This window comes from Mytilus galloprovincialis, chromosome 1 (assembly GCF_965363235.1).
Source record: "Mytilus galloprovincialis chromosome 1, xbMytGall1.hap1.1, whole genome shotgun sequence".
Taxonomy (NCBI): Eukaryota; Metazoa; Mollusca; class Bivalvia; order Mytilida; family Mytilidae; genus Mytilus; species Mytilus galloprovincialis.
Genome location: NC_134838.1, coordinates 34989328 through 35012065, shown reverse-complemented (window position 1 = coordinate 35012065; position 22738 = coordinate 34989328). Strand labels below are relative to the sequence as shown.

Here is a 22738-nt window from a genome sequence, read left to right as displayed (position 1 = left end):
GAAAACAATTTTTTTCTTTCAATTTTAGCATTACATATAGTGGGAGCTGAGGGTGAAACAAACAATTTTTTTTTCTCAGGGTCCAAAACAAATTATTTTTTTCACCAAAACCTGGAAACAAACTTTTTTTTCCAAAAAAAACCATAGCCCCCCCCAGAAAATCAAATGGTTGCTGCCTTATATGTATCTTTATATGTTGAAAAAAAAACACATGCCTCCCTAAAAAAACAACGAATGGTCGGCGTCTCCAATGATTCTTTAGAACGCACCTATGTCAAAACACGTGCGGCTACTCGGAACTACTCGGGTGTAATTAGGTAGCAGACGAAATGGATCCCATTGCACGTCCAGAATTTTGGAGTTGTCTTGATCAACTGTATCACAGTTTTCCGATGGAAAATTATAAGCCGGCAAATATTCCAAAAAGGTCTTACAAATCCACCACTCGACTCATACGCCATTGATTGTTCCGGATAATGAATAACTTTCCACAGATGTTGTTTTATAAAAAAAAAAACATGTGAAAGAGAAATGGTTCTATTCACTATTGTTTCTATTTCGTATTCATTTGTACAGCATTGGAGGCATTAAGTCAAATTAATTACAAATGAGCAAACAAATTAATATTGTACTTATTCAATTCAATTCAATTCAATTCAATATTTTATTGGAAAGAGCACAAAAAAGTCAATAGAGGCGTGATCCAAATACAGACAATTATAATATTAAAACAACACATAAATGAAATAAAGATTCATGTAACAAGTCATGAGCCAATTCTATGTATACAAATACATTATAAACTGATATTGATATCATAAACTTATATTTCAGTATTATTCTAGATTTCCATATATTTACTTAAAACACACAATATAAGATTTATATATATATATATATATATATATATATATATATATATATATATATATATATATATATGCATATGCACAAACTACTGTAAAAGATTATTATCTGATGAAACGGTATGGTGGTCTCTCAAATCAAGAGCTTCTTCAATATACATACAAATAGATTTTAATTCCTTTTCAGACATAGGATTTAACATTTTGGTAAAATTTTCATCCAAATTATTTGAATTAATATCATTAATTTTATATTTAGATCTAATTTTGTTATATTGCGGACATTCAATCAAGAAATGAATCTCATTTTCAATTTTTCCTGTGCAAAATCAGGGGCGGATCCAGCCATTTTAAAAAGGGGGGTTCCCAACCCAGAGTAAAGGGGGGGTTCCAGCTATATGCTCCCATTCAAATGCATTGATCGGCCAAAAAAAAGGGGGGGTTCCAACCCCCGGAACCCCCCCCTCTGGATCCGCGCCTGAAAATTTACAAAATATCTCATTAGATGGTATTTTTGGTCTTGCATACCTCCCAGTTTCTATTGCTAATGAGTGTGCACTTATTCTTAATTTAGTGAGTTTTTTTCTAAGGTATTTAGGAATATTAAAATTTAAATATTCTTGTTGTTTAAATTTAGTATAAATTTTACTAAAAAATAAAAGTTTACCACAGTTTCCATCTTTTATCTTAGAAAGTTCAAATATAATTTTATTTTTGTAGAAATCTTCTAGTTTCTGTTTGAAATTACTATTGCAATGCTTGTTAAAGGGTATTCCAATATATTTCATTAATTCAGATAGTTTATAAGACCATGAATTTTCTCTATTTGTGAGAGTTTTGTCCACTTCAAAAGCAGCCTTGAGAATTTCATGCGGACCACCAGACCGTTCACCAATATCACTGAGACGCTCATAATATTTATACATAAGTTGATAACATTTAATGCTAATGGGTAAAGTGCCCAGTTCACACCGCACTGCTAGATTGGAAGACTTGCCATGAACCCCAAGTATGTTTTTAAATATGGAGTTTTGTGTTTTTTCTAATTTACTTTTGTCTAATGCTTCAAAATTTGGTTTGAATTCTGATATCCATACTTCTGATCCATAAGTTAAAATAGGAGTTATCATTGAATTAAAAAGCTGGAGCCAAGTCTTAACAGACAAATTTTCACTATATGGTAGTTTTGACTTCAATGCAAAATATGCTTTTTTAGCTTTATCTGAGAGGCTTGACACTGCCTGTATAAATTTTCCAGAGCTATGAAAATCAACTCCTAAGTATTTATAACAATCAACAATTTCAAGTGCATTGGAACTGTAATAAAAGTAAAAGTTTTCTTTATTTACTTTAATTTTAGAGAAAATTATAATTTTTGTTTTCTTAAGGTTCACGTCCAGTTTCCATTCAGTACTATATTTTTATAAAGAATCAAGAGAGTTCTGGAGACTATCTGCAGATTCTGATATCAACAATAAATCATCAGCATACAATAAATGGTTCACTTTTTTACCATTTAAATTAACTGCACTAGTTAAGTTTGATTCTAAGTATTTTCCTATGTCATCAACAAATATATTAAATAAAGTTGGACTTAAACTGTCACCTTGTTTGACTCCCTGATTAGCAAGAAAAGGCTTGGTAAACATATTTTGATATTTACATGAATATAAGGTATTAGAGTACATGTCATGCAGTATATTATAAAATTTGCCTTGTATTCCTTTATTTTGTAATTTTAAGAACAGAGCTGATCTCCAGACACTGTCAAAAGCCTTTTTAAACTCTACAAAACACACATATAGTTTCTTTTTACATTTAAACACATATTTGTTTATTATTGTTTTTAAAATAAAGACATGATCTACAGTTCTGTATTTTTTTCTAAAACCACCTTGATTTGAAGATAATAAATTATGTGTTTCAAGAAAATCACTAAGTCGTTTTTGTAAAATGGATGTAAAGACTTTACCAAGACAGCTTGTTATGCTTATACCTCTATAGTTCCCACAATCAGATGGGTCACCAGATTTATAAATTGATGTCAATAGAGAAATGTTCCAAATTTTGGGGAATTTTTCTGAGTTAAGTATCTTATTAAAAAGTTTTGTCAAAAGTAAAACTAGAGTGTTTGACCCCACCTTTAGAAATTCATTAATTATCAAATCAGGACCTCCAGATTTTCCCTTTTTTAACTTCTTAATGCAGTCTTTGATTTCTTTACATGTAATAGGGACATTAAGGGATGTATTAGAAAAGTTGTGATTTTTGTTCTCTATATTTTGATTTGTATCAGTTTTATCATTATTACTTGAAGCAAGCAAATTTTTATAATGAATCTCCCATTCTTTGGCAGAAATAGCAGGCTCACAATTATTATTCTTTTTTTTGTAATTATTCTGTATATACTATTTCATTATTTGGTGGTAAATAACTTTTCATATGACACCCCCCCCCCCCTTTTCATTTTCTTTGCCCCTTAGTCTTAACACAATTTAAAATAAATGAGATATCATATATACAGATACATTCATTAATTGATAATATATGGACAATGTGTATACACCTCAAAAACTACTAAGAGTACAGACAATATTATGCAGTTGGAAAAGTTTTAATGCCTGGCATCCATTATATTTATTTTTATATGACCGCAAAAATTTATATTGCTATCACGTTGGCGTCGTCGTCTTCGTCGTCCGAATACTTTTAGTTTTCGCACTCTAACTTTAGTAAAAGTGAATAGAAATCGATGAAATTTTGACACAAGGTTTATGACCACAAAAGGAAGGTTGGGATTGCTTTTGGGAGTTTTGGTCCCAACATTTTAGGAATAAGGGGCCAAAAAGGGCCCAAATAAGCATTTTCTTGGTTTTCGCACTATAACTTTAGTTTAAGTGAATAGAAATCTATGAAATTTTTACACAAGGTTTATGACCACAAAAGGAAGGTTGGGATTGATTTTGGGAGTTTTGGTCCCAACAGTTTAGGAATTAGGGGCAAAAAAAGGGCCCAAATAAGCATTATTCTTGGTTTTCGCACAATAACTTTAGTATAAGTAAATAGAAATTAATGAAATTTAAACACAAGGTTTATGACCACAAAAGGAAGGTTGGGATTGATTTTGGGAGTTGAGGTCCCAATAGTTTAGGAATTAGGGGCAAAAAAGGGGCCCAAATAAGCATTATTCTTGGTTTTCGCACCATAACTTAAGTATAAGTAAATAGAAATCTATGAAATTTAAACACAAGGTTTATGACCATGAAAGGAAGGTTGGGTTTGATTTTGGGAGTTTTGGTCCCAGCAGTTTAGGAATAAGGGGCCCAAAAGGGTCCAAAATTAAACTTTGTTTGATTTCATCAAAAATTGAATAATTGGGGTTCTTTGAAATGCCAAATCTAACTGTGGAAGTAGATTCTTAGTTTTTGGTCCCGTTTTCAAATTGGTCTACATTAAAGTCCAAAGGGTCCAAAATTAAACTAAATTTGATTTTAACAAAAATTAAATTCTTGGGCTTTTTTGATATGCTGAATCTAAACATGTACTTAGATTTTTGTTTATGGGCCCAGTTTTCAAGTTGGTTCAAATCAGGATACAAAATTATTATATTAAGTATTGTGCAATAGCAAGAAATTTTCAATTGCACAGTATTCAGCAATAGCAAGAAATCTTCAATTGCACAGTATTGTGCAATAGCAAGAAATCTTCAATTGCTCAGTATTGCGTAATAGCAAGAAATCTTCAATTGCACAGTATTGTGCAATAGCAAATATTTTCAATTGCACAGTATTGCGCAATAGCCAGAAATATCTAATTGCACAATATTGTGCAATAGCAAGAAATTTTCAATTGATTGGAGTTATCTTTCTTTGTCCAGAATAGTAGTTGAGTCAACTTAAATCATTGTTTTATACAATATACAATGTATATTCACTTTTACTACCAACTGATAAATTAAAACAATCTTTACCATTCAGTGATAACAAGCACCTTTTGTTACATTTTAATATTTTATGATGTATTTAAATGAGTAGTTATTGTTGCAAACTCCATTAGAAATTTGAATTGAGATCAGTTTTGGAAAAAGGGAAAGGGGGATGTGAGAAAAAAATGGGGGGGGGGGGTTAAATTTTTCTCATTTCAGATTTCATAAATAAAAAGAAAATTTCTGCGAACATTTTTTTGAGAGGATTAATATTCAACAGCAAAGTGAATTGCTCAAAGGCAAAAAAAAAATTTTAAGTTCATTAGACCACATTCATTCTGTGTCAGAAACCTATACTGTGTCAACTATTTAATCACAATCCAAATTTAGAGCTGTATCCAGCTTGAATGTTGTGTCCATACTTGCCCCAACCGTTCAGGGTTCAACCTCTGCGGTCGTATAAAGCTGCGCCCTGCGGAGCATCTGGTTATATATATATAATTATAATTTATAGGTCTAAAAGTTGTTATTTTGGTGCTTTCTTAAAATCGCTCATTCAATTTAAGAGCAATAAACTGAACTGTTGGGTTCCGTGAAAAGTGACCATACCCTAAAAAAATTTGTGGACATGCTTGTAAAAGATTTAATACTTATATATATTTTTAAATGTCGGATACAATATATTTCAGAATTCTTAGCAAAGCTGATGTGTTACAAAAGATACAAACAGTGATGAATGATGTTATGGGACAGATGTCCTCTGGAGAATCACCCACCATGAAACACATCAATAGATCTACATGGGAAAATATAAGGTACCAACTATTCCAAAGTAATTAAAAATTGCTTTGTAGAACTGTTATATATTGTTGTCTAAATGTGCTTGAAAGTTGAAGTGTTTACCAAAGGACATATAAGTATTGATAAACAGTAGTCCGAATCTCTAATGACATAAACAGTATTATTTGTTTCATGATAACTGTTAATTCTAAAGTTTTATGTTGTTTCTAAGTTCTATTAAGACTGATTTTATGAATTTGTTAACTTCTGGGTTAAATAATGTTTTGCCATCTGTCTTTTCTTGGAACAGCAAATCTGGGGAAAGGTTTTGTGTTTTAATTCAGGATGTCAACTCGGTAAAGATTTACTAATCAATTACTCGTTGGATTTATCGAGCGATACTCGAGTACTGGCTCGGTAAAACATTTACAAAATGGAAACACAAAATTATACCATTTAATGTTTTTTAGGTCGTTATACTAAGGCTTTTCTACCTCAGGAATAGATTACCTTCGCTGTATTTCGCAACACTTTTAGGAATTTTTGGTACTCAATGCGCTTCAACTTTGTACTTTATTTGGCCTTTTTAACATTATTTGATTCGAGCATCACTGATGAGTCTTTTGTAGACGAAACGCACGTCTGGCGTTAATATAAAATTTCATTCCTGGTATCTATGATGAGTTTATTTTCTTATGATGGTAAAACCCTCATCATTAATACCTAGAACTAGTACTCAACTAGATAATAGTCGGAATTTTTTTTACCATAATTAAATAATTATAGCTCATTTACTACATGTACTAATTATGTAAACTGGTCAAGTAATTAATTAATATCTATTATTCAAACATCAGTATTTGGAAACCGTATAAAAACACATTTAATGATCAACAAAGGGGTGATAATTATAACTTACTGATGCCATTAATCATTTTCTGAGGGTCGATACAAAGTGCAACAAATTTGTTCTTATTCAAAAATATTATCTTGTTAACTTTGGACGTAGCGATTTCTCAAATTTGTTAGGTAACCAACAGTCCTGCTGATGAAAATATATGCTCTGACGGTACAGAGGTAGGTGAGTGACTAAGATTAGCTAAAAGTGTCAGCCTTGGGAAAATGCTCTTATTCATATATCCTACATATACCTCTGTTTTGAGGAATTAATTGACAGTTAACATTTGAATCGTATTCTAATTTTTATCAATTTTTATACGCCCGTCAAAATTTTGACGGGACGTATTATGGTATACAAATGTCCGGTGTCCGTCCGTCCGTCTGTCTGTCCGTCTGTCCGGCGTAAACATGTCGCACAGTAACTTGAGAACTACTTATCCAAATTTCATGAAACTTAATATAGTTGTTTCTTATGATGGTCAAATGATCTGTATACTTTTTGGTGAAAATAAGATTTAAACTTTTTGAGTTACGGCACTTTGTAACTAAAACAGGGGTGTGTTTTTTTTCACTTGTCGCACCGTATCTCAAAAACGTTTCTTGATTATTGCTTAAAACTTTACACACTTTTTAGTTATGTTAATCTTAATATCTGTATACTTTTTGGTGATGATTCAAAATTTCATTTTTGAGTTTTTGAGTATTTTGTAAAAAAGGGGGAGGGTTTTTTTTACATGTCACGTTGTATCTCAAAAATAATTTATGATTATTGCTTAAAACTTTACACACTTCTTTGTTATATTAATCTAAAGATCTGTATACTTTTTGGTGATGATTCAAAATTTCATTTTTGAGTTATTGAGTATTTTGTAAAAAAGGGGGAGGGGTTTTTTACATGTCGTGCAGTATCTCAAAAACGATTTATGTTTATTGCTTAAAACTTTACACACTTCTTTGTTATATTAATCTAAAGATCTGTATACTTTTTAGTGATGACTCAAAATTTTATTTTTGAGTTATTGAGTATTTTGTAAAAAAGGGGAGGGTTTTTTTTACATGTCGTGCCGTATCTCAAAAACAATTTATGATTATTGCTTAAAACTGTACACACTTCTTTGTTAGACTAATTTAAAGATCTGTATACTTTTTGGTTTGATTCAAAATTTTATTTTAGTGATATTTGTAAAAAAAAAACAGGGTGGGGGGGGGGGGGTTTCACATGTCCCGCTGTGTCTCAAAAACAATAAATGGTTATTGCTTAAAACTTCCTCAGAAACTATTTATGATTATTGCATAAAACTTCAACACAAGACGTCGGGCGTATCATGCGCTCATGGCGCAGCTGTTTATTAAATAATATATAATATCCAGGGAGGTGCTCTCAATAAAAAATATTTTTTGTTAAATTTAAGAAAACAACAACATTCTAACAGGAAAACGATTAGTAGAGTATCATTTTGGTAATCGATACTCAATTCTACCGAGCGATACTCGAGTACTTGTTTACATCCCTAGTTTTAAATATTCCCAACAGTGTCTGCATTTACCACAATGGCACATACACCACATATGATAAAATGCTGTGAAGATGAATTAAGAAGATGTTGTTTATCTTTCTATTAATAATCAAAGTAAACCTATAAAAATGGAATATCATAAATGTTGAGCAAAATTTGCAATCATAATAAAATTACATTTAGCAGTTAGTAATTGGCAGTTACTATACAATACATGCTATAAGACATCAGAAAATAATTTAAAAAAAGTATAATCTTTGTTTTATGTTTCAAGTTATAAAATTTCTTATCTTTACACTATGAGGCGCCGTTTTACTATTTATTCCTCATTTTCTGATATCAAAAAATATTTCTTGATATCAAAAAAATTGAATTCCTGATATCAAGAAATTGAATTTTTGATATCAAGAAATATTTTTTGATATCAAAAAATATTTCTTGATATCAGGAATTCAATTTTTTGATATCAAGAAATCCATTTTTTGATATCAGGAATTCGATTTCTTGATATCAGAAAATAATCTTTATTTCTTGATATCAATAATTCGATTTCTTGATATCAGAAAATCATTTTTTGATATCAAGAAATCCATTTTCTGATATCAAAAAATTGATTTTTTGATATCAAAAATTCGAATTCCTGATATCAAGAAATGATTTTTTGATATCAGAAAATAAGAAAAATATCAATGAATTCCCCCTGTGTCTCAATAAAAGCTTCTGAACGCACCCATGAGCCCTAACATTGTTTATAGTGTTTCGGTCTTGTTTAAGGAATTAAAGAATATCACAGTGTGGCTTCATTAGTCATTAGAAGTTTTGTACGTTTGTGTATCTCACATTTTAATTATTTTGAGGTTTAAAGTCAACAATTGTATTTCTTCATTGAAAAGCAATTATACGTTCCAGTTTCTTTTATAAGCAATTATTTATTTTCCTCTGCCACAGTGAAAAAACGTAATGCCGACAAGAAGACAAACAGCAGTCTACATAACACAATATAGAAAGCTAAAAACTTAGCAACACGAAACCAAATAAAACCTGGGGGGATCCTTGGTGTTGCAATTTGTCCCCAGAGTATTTTTGAAATATGAAAGTAATTGTGCATTAAAATTCATTCTTAGACAGCTGTTGACTAATTTAGCCTTCAAAGTCAGTTTTTAGAACATCAATATTATATTTTACCTGTTTAATAAGCTATTTTTGTTTGACTGTTCGCATTTTCTGTAAGTCCAGAAATTTTGGTAGTATAAAAATAAGAAGATGTGGTATAATTGCCAACGAGACAACTCTCCACATGAAACCAAATGACACAGAAATTAACAACTGCTAGTATATGTCACCGTACGGTCAAATGTTTACAAACACTTTTTTGTACGCTTTTAAACGCAATTCTTTATAAAAAAAAAATGAGACAAAAGACAAATGATTTTTATTTGAATTCGTGATAGATATATGTAAACAGTTTCAGAAAAGGCATCATCCAGGGGATTGAAATTCTATTTTTAGTCAAATTTTGGGAAAATGTGACATCTTAACCCACTTTTTGCAATATTATTAGGTTGGAACCCCCCTTTTTTTTGGCCAATCAATGTATTTGAATGGGAGCATATAGTTGGAACACCCCTTTACTCTGGGTTGGGAACACCCCTTTACTCTGGGTTGGGAACGCCCCTTTTTAAAATGGCTGGATCCGCCACTGTTTTGTGGTGTCTTTTTCAAGAAAAGAGCAGTAAAAATCCCATAACAAATCAGCATCCTACTTTACTTACAGAAAGACCCCTTTGTTGAGCTCCTGCAAGTCTCTCACACTTTTGATTTTGCCATTTGATTAGGGTCTTTCCGTTTTGAATTTTCCTAGGAGTTAAAGTATTTTTGTGATTACAATTTATACTGCCGACACAGTGATCGCCGTGTCAGCCACTGCATTACCTAAATTTCTCGGTTCCCTTTGCCGTCTACCCCTTTTTGTTCGTCTTCTACGCTCTCTTCAAGCTCCGTCACAGCTATTAACCGGTCTATCTGAGCTCTAACCACCTTGCTAAAATATCCAACTGCTTTATTTCCATGTAGATATTTTAAATGTTTTATTTTACTCAGACCTTCTATGCACTTCTGAATCTAACCAAAAAAAGGGAGAATGTGTCCATGGGACACAGATAATGCCCCAGCTTGCATATAACGTTATAAAGAGACACCACCCAAATTCGCACTTGATCTGTGTTTTATGGTATTGAGCATTGTGTATACGTTTCATAAAATTTGGTTGAGGTAAAATAAAATTAGAGAACAGACACTAACTGTTGGGATGTACGTATACGTACTTATGAACGTACAAGGGTAACAACAAGGGCCTCAATAAAAATTAGACAAGTTCTATATGAGTTAACCGGCCTTCTTTAGATAAAGAATCTATTATTGTTATTTCTATTATTATTTTACTAAAAATGCCCGATACGCTGCAGCGCGTGATATAAAAAAATTGAGACGTTTTCATACTGAAATTGTACATACCCGACAAATGCCCAACTTTCCCTACGACCCCTATATGTGATCAAGTCGATCTGGTCTGGCCGAGATCAGGCTGAGATCGAGTATAGTTGATGTGGTCTAGCTAGCCGAGTAAAGATCATGAATTGGTCGGAATTATCGTGTATGTATTCAATTAGTGGTCGGGTTGGAGTCGTGATGGAGTCCGCAAGGAGTCGTGATGGAGTCCGCAAGGAGTCGTGAATGGTCGAGGCGAAAAGGTCGTGTATTACGTCAGTTGAACATGAATATATCATCCAGCCATCGTATCTAATCTTGAACACGTCAATATTTGTTTCCAATAAGTCAAGTTTTGTTAAAACATTTTCCAGTATTTAGTTAATTCTTAGGTTGACTAATTCCTTTGATTGGGATTATTCTACGCAAAAGTAAATATGATGGAATATTTTATAATAATTTCAAAAATCTTCAATATATTGTCTTTTAGTGCATCGGACTCGAATTTCGTACTTATAAAAAAGAAGATGTGGTATGATTGCAAATGAGACAACTGTCCACAAGAGACAAAAATGACACAGACATTAACAACTATAGGTTGAACCGTGTGGCCTTCAACAATGAGCAAAGCCCATACTGCATAGTCAGCTATAAAAGGCCCCGATATGACAATGTAAAACAATTCAAACGAGAAAACTAACGGCCTTGTTTATATATAAAAAAAAAAAATGAACGAAAACAAATATGTAACACATAAACAAACGACAACCACTGAATTACAGGCTCATGACTTGGAACAGGCACATACATAAATAATGTGACGGGGTTAAACATGTTAGCGCGGGATCCCAACCCTCCCCCTAACCTGGGACAGTGGAATAACAGTTCAACATCAGAACTGACTATAAAAATCAGTTGAAAAAGGCTTAACTAATCAGATGGACAAAAATATACAAGTGGACCTCGCCGGGTAGTTGTACATCACAACAACAAAAAAGACACTAGGAACAGATCTGAGAGTACTTACAGTTATCTGACAGCTAGTCCAAAGCCATCAACAACTAATAAAATAAAAATCATGCATCTAAGAGTAGTTGGATCAGTAATCGTTCAGTTTCGATTAGAAGATTAAACTTTTAGTGTACATGTTTCTTTAATCAAATATTGTTATTAAATAGAAGTTTTCTAGAGACTAATTTGAGGTCTAAATCATGTTTTTAAACTTGAAATGTATAAGCATTTTGTTTTTGTAACAATGGAGTCAGAAATTGCCATAAATAAAATGACAAACATCGTATAGCGTTACATTCCAGAAACATACCGGAAATATTATTTCACATATTTCCTTATGTTTGGGCTCATGGGTGAGCTTGAATGCTTTTATTAGAACACAGGGAGCCTTCATTTATTCATTTATTTCTTATTTTCTGATATCAGAAAATGATTATTTGATATCAGGAATTCAATTTTTTGATATCACAAAATCATTTTTTGATATCAGAAAATCATTTTTTGATATCAGAAAATAAGTAATAAATAGTAAAACGGCGCCTCATATTACACTACATATTTGTTTCTATGTCCCACCTAGGAGCATTATGTTATTTGGTTTGTGCATCTATTTGTTCATTTGTCTGTCCATTAATCCCTGTGTTCCACTTCAAGTTAAGTTTTTGATCAAGGTAGTTTTTGATGAAGTTAAAGTCAAATTAACTTTAAATTAAGTACACATGTTCCCTTTAATATACCGGTAATCTTTCTAATTTTAATGTCTAATTCGAGTTTTGACACCAATTTCACAACCACTGAACATAGGAAATGAACGTGTAAGTGGGGCATCCATGTTCTGTGGACAGTGTTTCTTAAAAATTTCTTGGTAAAATATGCAATGTCAACGCTAGAGTTAAGATTGTATGCCAAGACAAGAATTTGTTCAGTTATAACTGTAAATATGCAATCAGTTCAAATTTTTGGCAGATAGATAGGATCTGAAACATAGGAACAATCTTTAATATTAGTTTAAAAAAAAGCTCAATAAAATGGGCAACTGTAGCTTATAGGAATATGTAATATTTGTTTTGTTCTAAGCAAGCACTTGATTGCCAAGATGAGTTGGTGCTTGCTCATAACATATCAATCAGTCATAATCATATATAAATTTGCTTATATTTCAGCTTTAAAGAGAATATTGGCTTACAGATGGTGAATGATCCCAAAATGACTACTGTCAGATATGAGTCTCCTCAATCAACAAAAAAGTTTGGTATGTTTAATTTCTACACTATAAATTGATTTGCATGTGGTAATGATCTGAACTTCATGTACACAAAATGTACTGTGAATTCAGAAATAATTTACAGTATTTGTACACACTGCCTAAGTGACTTTGGTGGAGCTTTCGTTTTGTTCACTCATAAATTAAAACAGTAAGATTTTAGCTGAGCTGCTGATCGATTAAATTTAATTTTGATTGTGATAGACAGGAAATTTACAAGATACATAAGAGACAGCAATCATGTGAATAGTAGGAAATTGATCTAAGTAATGGCACTTCTGAATAAATTACTCCATACCCATATAAAACTTGAACTGACCTTTTAAACTAAAGTTCTACCCTAAAGGATTTTTTTTTATCATTTTCAGGTATGCATTATAATGTTATATTCCTCTTTCATATCAGAGTGTCTAAATATAAGAAATAGTGAACTTATATGATACATCATTTTGTAACTTTTCATAATTTAGCATGATATGTTATCATGGAACCTTTTATTCTACCATGTCAATTATTATAGTTGTATGTAATGCCATAGGTCTTAACCATTTATTGTTAATGAGTTTGTGCCAATAAAAATATTTGTATTTGTATTATTTTCTATTGTAGCCTTGATGATTAAAGTTATGTCAATCATGTTTACCTTGGTCCAAACAGACAAATACTGTACCAAAAGGTAAAATTGCATTAATTTAGGGTTATTGCAAAGGTTTTCAAACAATTTTGTATGGAAAGGGGGTTAAGCTCACTTTCAATTTTAAAGCACATTAAACAAATCAAAACAGGTTTGAACACATTTTTAGATATGACTGTTTATGTGTCATCTTCACTATAATCAAAGTTAGATGCAGGATACATTTTAGAAGACTAAGGACATAAGTTTTAAAATGAAAAAATTTAGTTTTTGAAAACAATTATTTATTAGCCACTAGATATTTGAAGAAAACATAAGAGTGCTACATTCAAATACATTTGGGCTTTTTTCAAACTTTGATTATCTCTCATATTTTTTTCTTCATTTGGAATGAATAAAAAGACAAATACATTGTATTTACATGACTATACAAAAGTTGATCTACATATATTTCATACCTCACTCCTTGAACTTGACAGCAAGGAATGGTATATTTTTTAATAAAATTTTCTTTGAAAAAAAGGTATAATCCCAAACCTTTTCCAGGAAATACTACACCATATGAAAAAAACAATTTACAAGAGACTATTACACATTCAACAAACAAGCTGTAGAATATTAAATTACTATTGATATTTTTTGACACTTTTTTGTTTTGAAGACACATCTCTAAAGAACTGCTCAGAAAACATTGAAGACGGTATATGTTATTTGCCATTTTTGTCTGTTTCAGAGATTTGTTTTATCAGGATCCAACATTTTTTGGTAATCAGATGGCTGTTGATGAAGCTGTTGATAACATCTCTTGTATGTTACAGATCCCAAGATGGCATCTGCATGTGGTATAAAGGCATTCTGAAACTTTATAGGAAACTTTATAATCTTTGAATGAAGATACTCGCCAAATGGGTACTTAAAATGGAAAGTATTTCATAACTTTTTCAGTTTGCAGTATCATATGGATTATCTCCCTTAAAAATGTTAAATCATTTTACTTCAATAAAACAATGCTGCTGTTCGTAAAAACAAAATTTTCCTCTCCTGGTTTGAGGGGGGATAGGACCTTTATCAGGACACTGGGATCGGGTGTTTTTAAGCTCTGGATTTCGTGATTGACCCTTTCGGGATCCGGTAATTCTTTTTTTTGAACTTCAGGATGTCAGGATTTTATTTTTTTAAGCTCAGGATTTCGGGATCAGGACCCCTCCTAACCCCCCTCTGGTTTATATAACCATGAAATGACTTGGTATTGTGTTGAAATTTCACAAATCTTGACAGCATGGTGCAGAAAAATAATTGTAAAATTGAACAATTACTTATTTTCAAAAATCTAGCAATTTTGCATCATGATATTGTAGCCACACTGAATGCTGCAAGCCAGGCTTACAAAGTTTTATTGTCAGTGAATTTTATGAACCATGTTAGCCCCAAAATCAGTAGGCATCAATGATACAATGCATATTACATATTTTTTAGCTTGGAACATCTAAAGGATTACTAGCTGGTGATTTATCTTTCCAAGATGCTGATGGGAATTTTACCAGTTGTAATTCTACAAAAAATGTAAGGTATATTCTTATTTTAGTGGAATATGAAAATCCTTTAATACAAAGAGCAAACTTTTAACCTTTGAAAAGTCCTGTAGTGATAAAGACAAGTAAGATGAAATATCCCAAGTAAGGGCTATCCCAAAATTTGTCAGGTGGGGAGATGGGACTGGGAGACACTCAAAATTAATTAGATACCAGTGGTTGCATTTTGATAAGAATTTTGAAAGAAATATGAGTAAAATGGAAATTTTTATTTTATGGGTGTTACCTGTAGTGGTCTTATAAAAAATGCCTCTCTTGCCCGTCAATGTGTAATTCAGAAACAGCCCTAATGTGAATACGGTAGGTCATCTCTTCAAAAAAAAAATTCTTAAAATGGAAGAACTTTTTCCCTTCTGTCATCCAACTATTTCGTTGAAACTTATAACAGGCCTTAATATATCAGGTAGATTCACTGAAACTTAACTCAAAGAAAGTAGACATTATAGAACAGTGCATGTGGTAAATAAGTTTTTAACAGTAAAGGGGGGATAACTGGAGTTAACATTTATGTTAAATTTGAGTGAAAATCATAAAAGATGCCCAACAGTTAAAATTTTCTGGAAGATGTTTGCTTCACTTTGTATTTGTGATGTGTATGTTAATTTAGGTATTAAAACTATTATATTAAATATATATTATACATATTAAAAATATTTCAGAACTTAGTTAATCTGCTAATTTATAATTTACCTTGCAAAGACAACTAGTTTTTTATGTAATTTTTAATAATTTTAAGTGTAAAAGTAATAATATATTGGGAAATGATTTTATATTCAAATGCTAAAAGAAACAAAAGTAGTCTTTCTAGACAATTGTTTTCATTGAATTTTAGGCAGGAGAGAAGAAAATTCAATGTATTATCTTGCATTTTGTATACATATATTCTACAACCATTCTAAACTTTTTTCTTTTCTTCAGGGTGTCATGGTGCCATCACATGTAATGGGAATAAGTTATATCCTTTAAAAAGCTATAAAATCTATCATAATTAAAAAGAACAATGAAGCTTTATTCTTCTGTTGTTTTCACATTGTTGGTCAGATAGGCAGGCTGGCTTGGAAAAGAAATTTTGTGACAATGAGAAATTTCCCTGAATATTTTTTTGTTCAAAGAATAACTAGAAATATCAGTACAAATATATAACTGTCTTAACATATCAACAGTTTTCATTTCAACATGTTCAACTGGCAGAATTATGTAAAAGATTAAAATTGGAAACAATTAATAAGTTTTTGACTTCAGCTTGTATATGCTATTCTTTTTCAAAATTTAATAAAAAGAAATATAACATGCACTATGTTTCCTTAATAAATTTCTAACTCCTACAAACAAATGCAAAGTTTGTCTTGATTATAGAGAAGGATGCTACATTTCAGAAGTTATTAGATGATGGCTTTCATCTCAAGTTCAAGCAGTGTATACTGGTTACTGTAAGTAAATTACACATTTCTGTCAATTATAGAAGTAGCTTTTAAGTTAATGTTATCAGACATCAAAATAATAATTACTACCTTTTTGAAGTGGACTTGATACAACACAATTTTACATAACACCTATAAGGTGTTATAAATAACACCAAAAAAATTACTTGTTGGTCAGAGTTTAGTGCGACAGGATGCTGAATCTTGACAATGATCATATTGTACAGTTTTTTTCAGTGTTTAAGTAAATATTGACATGTTATATCTGATATTTTGAGGATTCAAAACTTGTATGCAAAATTTATGACCATGTTCTTTTTTAAATGTGAAAGGATTCAACAAATGAAAATGCCCATGTGCTTATCATTACCTTTTTATGCCCCACTTTTGTCCACCTACAATAGCAGAGGGGCATTATATTTTTTGGTCTGAGCGTCTGTTTGTTCATCCATCTGTCTTGTCCTGCTTCAGGTAAAAGTTTTTGGTCAAGGTAGTTTTTGATGAAGTTCAAGTCCAATCAACTTGAAACTTAGTACACATGTTCCCTGTGATATGATCTTTCTAATATGATCTTTCTAATTTTAATTCCAAATTAGAGTTTTGACTCCAATTTCACGGTCAACTGAAAATAGAAAATAATAGTGCAAGTGGGGCATCAGTGTACTGTAGACACATTCTTGTTTATGTCTGAATCAGCTTTGAACGTTGTTTTTATTCTTACTTATTAAGGCAAAAGGTTTTCCTGACATGAATACCAGATTGCTGTTGAAACTTCTGTGGGATAAATTCCATATACCTATGCTGGCATTGGTGGATGCTGATCCTCATGGTTTGTGTTTTTAAATACTTATAGTCACATTAGCGGATACTAGTACTTGTTTTTGAGATGTCAGCACTGATTTCTTTTGCAAGAATGGTTGTCTCTTTGTCATTTAAAATTAATATACTGGATCAAATGAATGTTGAATCACATGAAAAAAGAAGTGCCAAATAACCAGAGTCAAAATATATTTAAACAGAAGTTTCTGTCCATATAAAGCCTTTATTATGGTAGAAATTCTTTTTATTAAGGATATAAAAGATTACAGTTTTGCAGAATTTTAGTCTTCTCATTTAAATATACAAACCACTATTCAATGGAATATTTTGTTATTACATAAATGAAAAGCATAGTAGTTGCAGTATAAATAGAGAAACCTTTCTCAGATATTATTTGTATTTTTGCACTAGAAAACAGGGTAGAAATGAATTCCAAACCTTGCACTACTAAATACTTTGAAGTCTGTTAAATATCAATTTTATATCTAGCATGTTGAAGTCTGTTAAATATCAATTTTATATCTAGCATGTACATGTATAATTGTTTCATATACTACATTTTGTACCATGGGTGCTCTTAATAGAATCATGTCTAATTTGTTGCATTTTAGGTTATTTTTGTTGTTGCGTTATGTAAACTCCCATCTTGAAATAAATCATATGATTGTTTTATACATTACACATTATATATTTCAATTTCAGGAATAGAAATCATGTTGATCTACAAATATGGATCGAAGGCAAGTAACTATTTTCAACACACGAGCTTCAATGGCATCAATCAGTGATATCTCCAAAAAAGTTAATATTATAAGAATTTTTTAGCAAAGACAAACGATAATCCTTTTGGAAATTTTTGTTTTTTAAGGTTGTCTTAAGATTGCTACCAGGAATTGTTATATTATACCCTATGCAGCAGTTTGATTAATTAAATAAATGTAAACAAATGAAGATTTAGTTCAATAAACAAGATTAAGTACAATAACATTTTGTGTCTTATATAAATGATTTTGAATGGCAGTTAAACAATATAAGAATTCAATTTGTTTATAATTGCAGGCCCTAGCATTTGAGTCGGAATATCTTGCTGTACCTTCTGTTAGATGGCTTGGTATTTTACCAACAGATATCAAAAGGTAAATATATAACATCAAATAAAATATTCTCTATTTCTTACGAGCAATCTCTATTACTTTTCAGCTTATTTGGTTTTCACTCAGTTCTCAGCTTAATGCATGTGTCAAAAATCATAAAAGTAGGTAGGTAAAATTGTTATTTCATATTTGTAGCATATTATAGGGTTATTGCATGAATATTGGGGAATATTGTCCCGAGTAGAATTTTATGTTGCACGAGCTTGCGAGTGCAATATATTTTATACAAGGGACAATATTCCCCAATATTCATGCAATAACCCTTTTATTGTATAGCAATATAATATTTGAAAGTAAAAATTGGTTTAAACAAAGATTTTGTCGTTGAATTTCTAAGATTTATTGCACTAGTGCAATATTGGAATTTATTGCACGCTAAATTTTGGTTACATTCTGTGGGAAATATTATATTGCTATACAATAAAAGAATTTAATGCCTCTTTTTGTAATTTTATAGGTTTATAAAAGCCTCGATTATTGGCACATTTAAAGTATGATGTTCTAATGTGCTTTTGTTAACACTTTTACATTCCAAATAAGAAGCATTTAACTCAGAATACTTCTTCATAAAATTATGTTTCAGCAAATGTTTTTACTGCAGGTATGAACATGACTTTTCTTGCTATAAAATATTTGACATTCATTGTGGTAAGTTTTAATAATAAAGAAGCATATAAAAAGAATAGTAATATTCATAGTCTATAAATGGATAAACAATAAAATTTTCTGACTGGATATTTATTTATGTTCTAGGTTTGGGATAGATGTAGATAAGTGCATATCCATTACAAGTGGAGATAAAAACAAAATTTCTGACTTACTTTCAAGGCCATTTTTGTCAAGTTTTCCAGGACTGGAGAAAGAGGTAGATGTATTTACAAAAAGTTGGTTCATTTATAATGTAAGATACCGTACAGAGAATTCCAGTAGTCACAAATGGTATTAAATGTTCATTGAAGAACCTGAAATAAAAGTGTATTTAACAATGAAGGACAAAAGATTTAACACCTTGAACTATACATTTATATAAATTTAGAAAAAAATTATAAAAGCACTTACCGGTATATATATGCGAAAATAAGAATTGCATGCATGTTGAGTAAATCTTCAAGTATAGAGATGCAGAAACTTTTATTGGAAAGTAAATGACCCAAATTCTATCAAGATTTAATATTTAGTGCAACCATAACAGACTCAAGACTTGAGACTTTTTGTTTCAAAACAAGGAGTGTCAACCTTTTACTAGCATCCTGATTGAAATTTTATAAACATAAAAGTTGTACTGAATTGATCTTGGACAGACACACCACAAACATTTAAATTGGTTAAGACAACTGAAAATATTTTTAAGGTCCGGAATATAACCAGCCGGAGCAACTGGTTTCATTCCTGCAGTATTCCATTATGTAAATTAATTTTCTATAGAATTTTAGCATATATAGATGTGCATTTTACATGGACAGGTTAGGGGAGGTTGGTGACAAATAAATATGTGATCGCTGTTTGGTTACTTTCTGTCTCTTTTGTAGCTTAACTCACTACAGGCAGTTAGTTTTTTGTTTTTTTAATGGTTTCACATGTTGCTATCCTTGGAATTTTTAATGCTTGAATACTGTGTATAAGGGGTTTGCTCATTGTAAAAGGCAGTACATTGATGATGTTTGCATTCTTGTCCATTGCTCACACAGATAGTTGTCTCATTGGCATTCTTACCACATCATCTTATTGTAAAGTGTTTTCAAGTAAAAAGTATATATAGTATGAAAAAGTTTTTTTCTCACAATAGTCTTTAGTTTTTTAATATGGCTACAATTAAGTGCATTATACATACAGCAATCTTTCTCTGGCAATGGGCTGCCATTTTTCAGTTTTGATCAAATTTTGAAAAAAAAATCCCCCAACATGAAACAGAAAGTGTTTTGCTCAAATGTATTAGGAAAAGTAAAAGCAAAGCCAATCAGATAAGCACTGTAACAGTGTTGATGAAGAGAAAATCATAAAAATTACTTGACAATCACACGAAAGCAATTATCTTTAAAGTTGATTTTAAAGTTGTTATTTTTCTAAAAATAATTCAATCGTTGTTTGTGTGTGTTATAATCATTCTGCTTTTTCCTTCAGATTAAACTAATGTTGGAATTGAAAGTGAAGGCTGAAATACAGATCTTAGACTCTTTATCACCGATGTTCTTATCCAGTGTTTACCTTCCTGGAAAACTGCAGTATGGTGGATGGATATGACTGATGTATTGTGGGAACTTATCCGGTGTTTACCTTCCTGGAAAACTGCAGTACAGTGGATGGATATGACTGATGTATTATGGGAAATTCTATAATAGTTCCAGATTTGAACTTATTAATGTCTGTGATAGCCTGAAACTCTGGCAGTTTATTTAATTATTGTGGCCTGAAAAGCTGGCATTTTATATTTTATCTTTGTTATCATGGTTACACATCGTTAAATAAAAATACTCTAAACCTTTTGTACTTACATTTCTTGTAAATTATACAACTAGAAATGATAACTAAGATATGTAAATTATACAATTATAAATGATAACTGAGATATGTAAATTATACAACTATAAATGATAACTAAGATATGTAAATTATACAACTAGAAATGATAACTGAGATATGTAAATTATACAACTATAAATGATAACTGAATTATGTAAATTATACAACTATAAATGATAACTGAGATATGTAAATTATACAACTATAAATGTTAACTGAGATATGTAAATTATACAACTATAAATGATAACTGAGATATGTAAATTATACAACTATAAATGATAACTGAGATATGTAAATTATACAACTATAAAGGATAACTAAGATATGTAAATTATACAACTATAAATGATAACTAAGATATGTAAATTATACAACTATAAATGATAACTAAGATATGTAATTTATACAACTATAAATGATAACTAAGATATGTAAATTATACAACTATAAATGATAACTAAGGTATGTAAATTATACACCTATAAATGATAACTAAGATATGTAAATTATACAACTACGGTATAAATGATAACTAAGATATTTTTACAGTTTTTTATGTAGCAACACTCCATTATCACTAATAACCAGGCCCTCTAGCCATACTTTGGTTTTTTTTGGAGTAGGGGTGGGGGTTATATTATTGTATACTTTTTACATTTCATCTTCTTCTCTAAAACCTGTTAAACAAATAGTTTAATTTTAACCACCCTTTACAGGAATGATTTATAAAAGTTGCAAACTATCCTCATTTAGTTTGGATAAGATGAAAACATTGCTGAATGAGCCAATCTTTGATGCTGATGGCAAAATGCTTTTAATATTTACAGGGATATATGATTGGGAGACCTTCTGCAAATGTTAACATAAGTAACTGGTTAATTGAGTAGATCCTTTGACCAAGCTGTGATATCAAAATAAGTAAAACAACAAACAAAATAAAACTCTAAGGAAAGTTCAAAACGGATTGCCCTAATCACATGGCAAAAATCAAAAGCTCAAACATGTCTAACAAATGGATAGCAGCTGTCATATTCCTGACTTGGTACAGGCATCACCTTGTGGATTAAACCTGGTTTTATAGCAAGCTTAACCTCTCACTTTCATGACAGTCAACAATAAATGGATGTCTTGATACTGGACCAATATGCTGATTTTGAGTCACTGCTCTCCTTGGGAGTTTTAGGTAGTTACACTCTTGACAATGATCAATAAGGCTGTTAAGCTGTTTTAAGTTGACAAGGTGTGGCAGACAACATTAACTTCTGCTTCAACTTGCCTTTTACTGAGAAAATCACTTATCGAACCTTTTACCATGATGACCAAGGACCAAGTATGTAGATATTTCTCAAAATTACTTCACCTAACTGTACTTATTCAAAAGACTTTTTACAATACCAACTGGTTGAAGTGTTTCATGTTGCACTTTGAATAAATCTATTTGAAAAGGAACAATTTCAGTTTTTTTAGTAAAGAATGTCGAAAAATCGTCTTTAGTTGTGTTTATTTATATCATCAATATTACTGTGAATTATCAAGACGGTATTTTAGTAGTTGCTATAGAACAAGACCAAAGCTGTGATGAAACTCCTGAAGTTTAAAATATTGTTTAATTGTCAGGTGCAACCAATCTCAATGTTTGAATTGGGTAGAAAAGCAAATTTTCAAAAAGTATGGAATGTAGCACTGTAGCCAGGTATAACTAATTATAGAAAAATAAGTTACATTTAGGTGATCTGCAATACACAGATGTTCACGTCTTTTTCCTTTTGTCTTCAATATAAAGAAGTGTTATTGGCAAATATACTTCAAGAGTCAGTCTTGGAGAACTTAAGGTATCTAGGGACT

General features: G+C 30.9%; 1 protein-coding gene across 2 annotated transcripts; it reads left to right on the top strand.

The window, feature by feature from the left end:
- Positions 1-283: 283 nt before the first annotated feature.
- LOC143072654 (meiotic recombination protein SPO11-like) lies at positions 284-20853 on the top strand. 2 transcript variants are annotated; one of them, XM_076247701.1, is made up of 13 exons: positions 284-427; positions 5481-5606; positions 12650-12738; positions 13360-13426; positions 14118-14226; positions 14861-14947; positions 15895-15931; positions 16297-16406; positions 17127-17226; positions 17919-17956; positions 18276-18352; positions 19124-19235; positions 20492-20853. In XM_076247701.1, exons 1-13 carry the CDS (start codon positions 330-332, stop codon positions 20609-20611), a joined length of 1170 nt encoding a protein of 389 aa, XP_076103816.1. In that variant the 5' UTR covers positions 284-329; the 3' UTR covers positions 20612-20853. The 2 variants fall into 2 exon arrangements, with proteins under 2 accessions (XP_076103816.1, XP_076103824.1); XM_076247709.1 differs by having other exon boundaries at positions 19124-19254.
- Positions 20854-22738: the final 1885 nt, after the last annotated feature.

What these genes read in the sequence shown, in the direction of transcription:
- LOC143072654 (XM_076247701.1), top strand. Translation starts at nt 330, where the DNA reads ATGGATCCCATTGCACGTCCAGAATTTTGGAGTTGTCTTGATCAACTG. An exon ending in GACAAATACTGTACCAAAAG is followed by an intron (nt 13,427 to 14,117) that starts GTAAAATTGCAT and finishes TGTCTGTTTCAG; the next exon opens with AGATTTGTTTTATCAGGATC. An exon ending in TTACCAACAGATATCAAAAG is followed by an intron (nt 18,353 to 19,123) that starts GTAAATATATAA and finishes TTTATGTTCTAG; the next exon opens with GTTTGGGATAGATGTAGATA.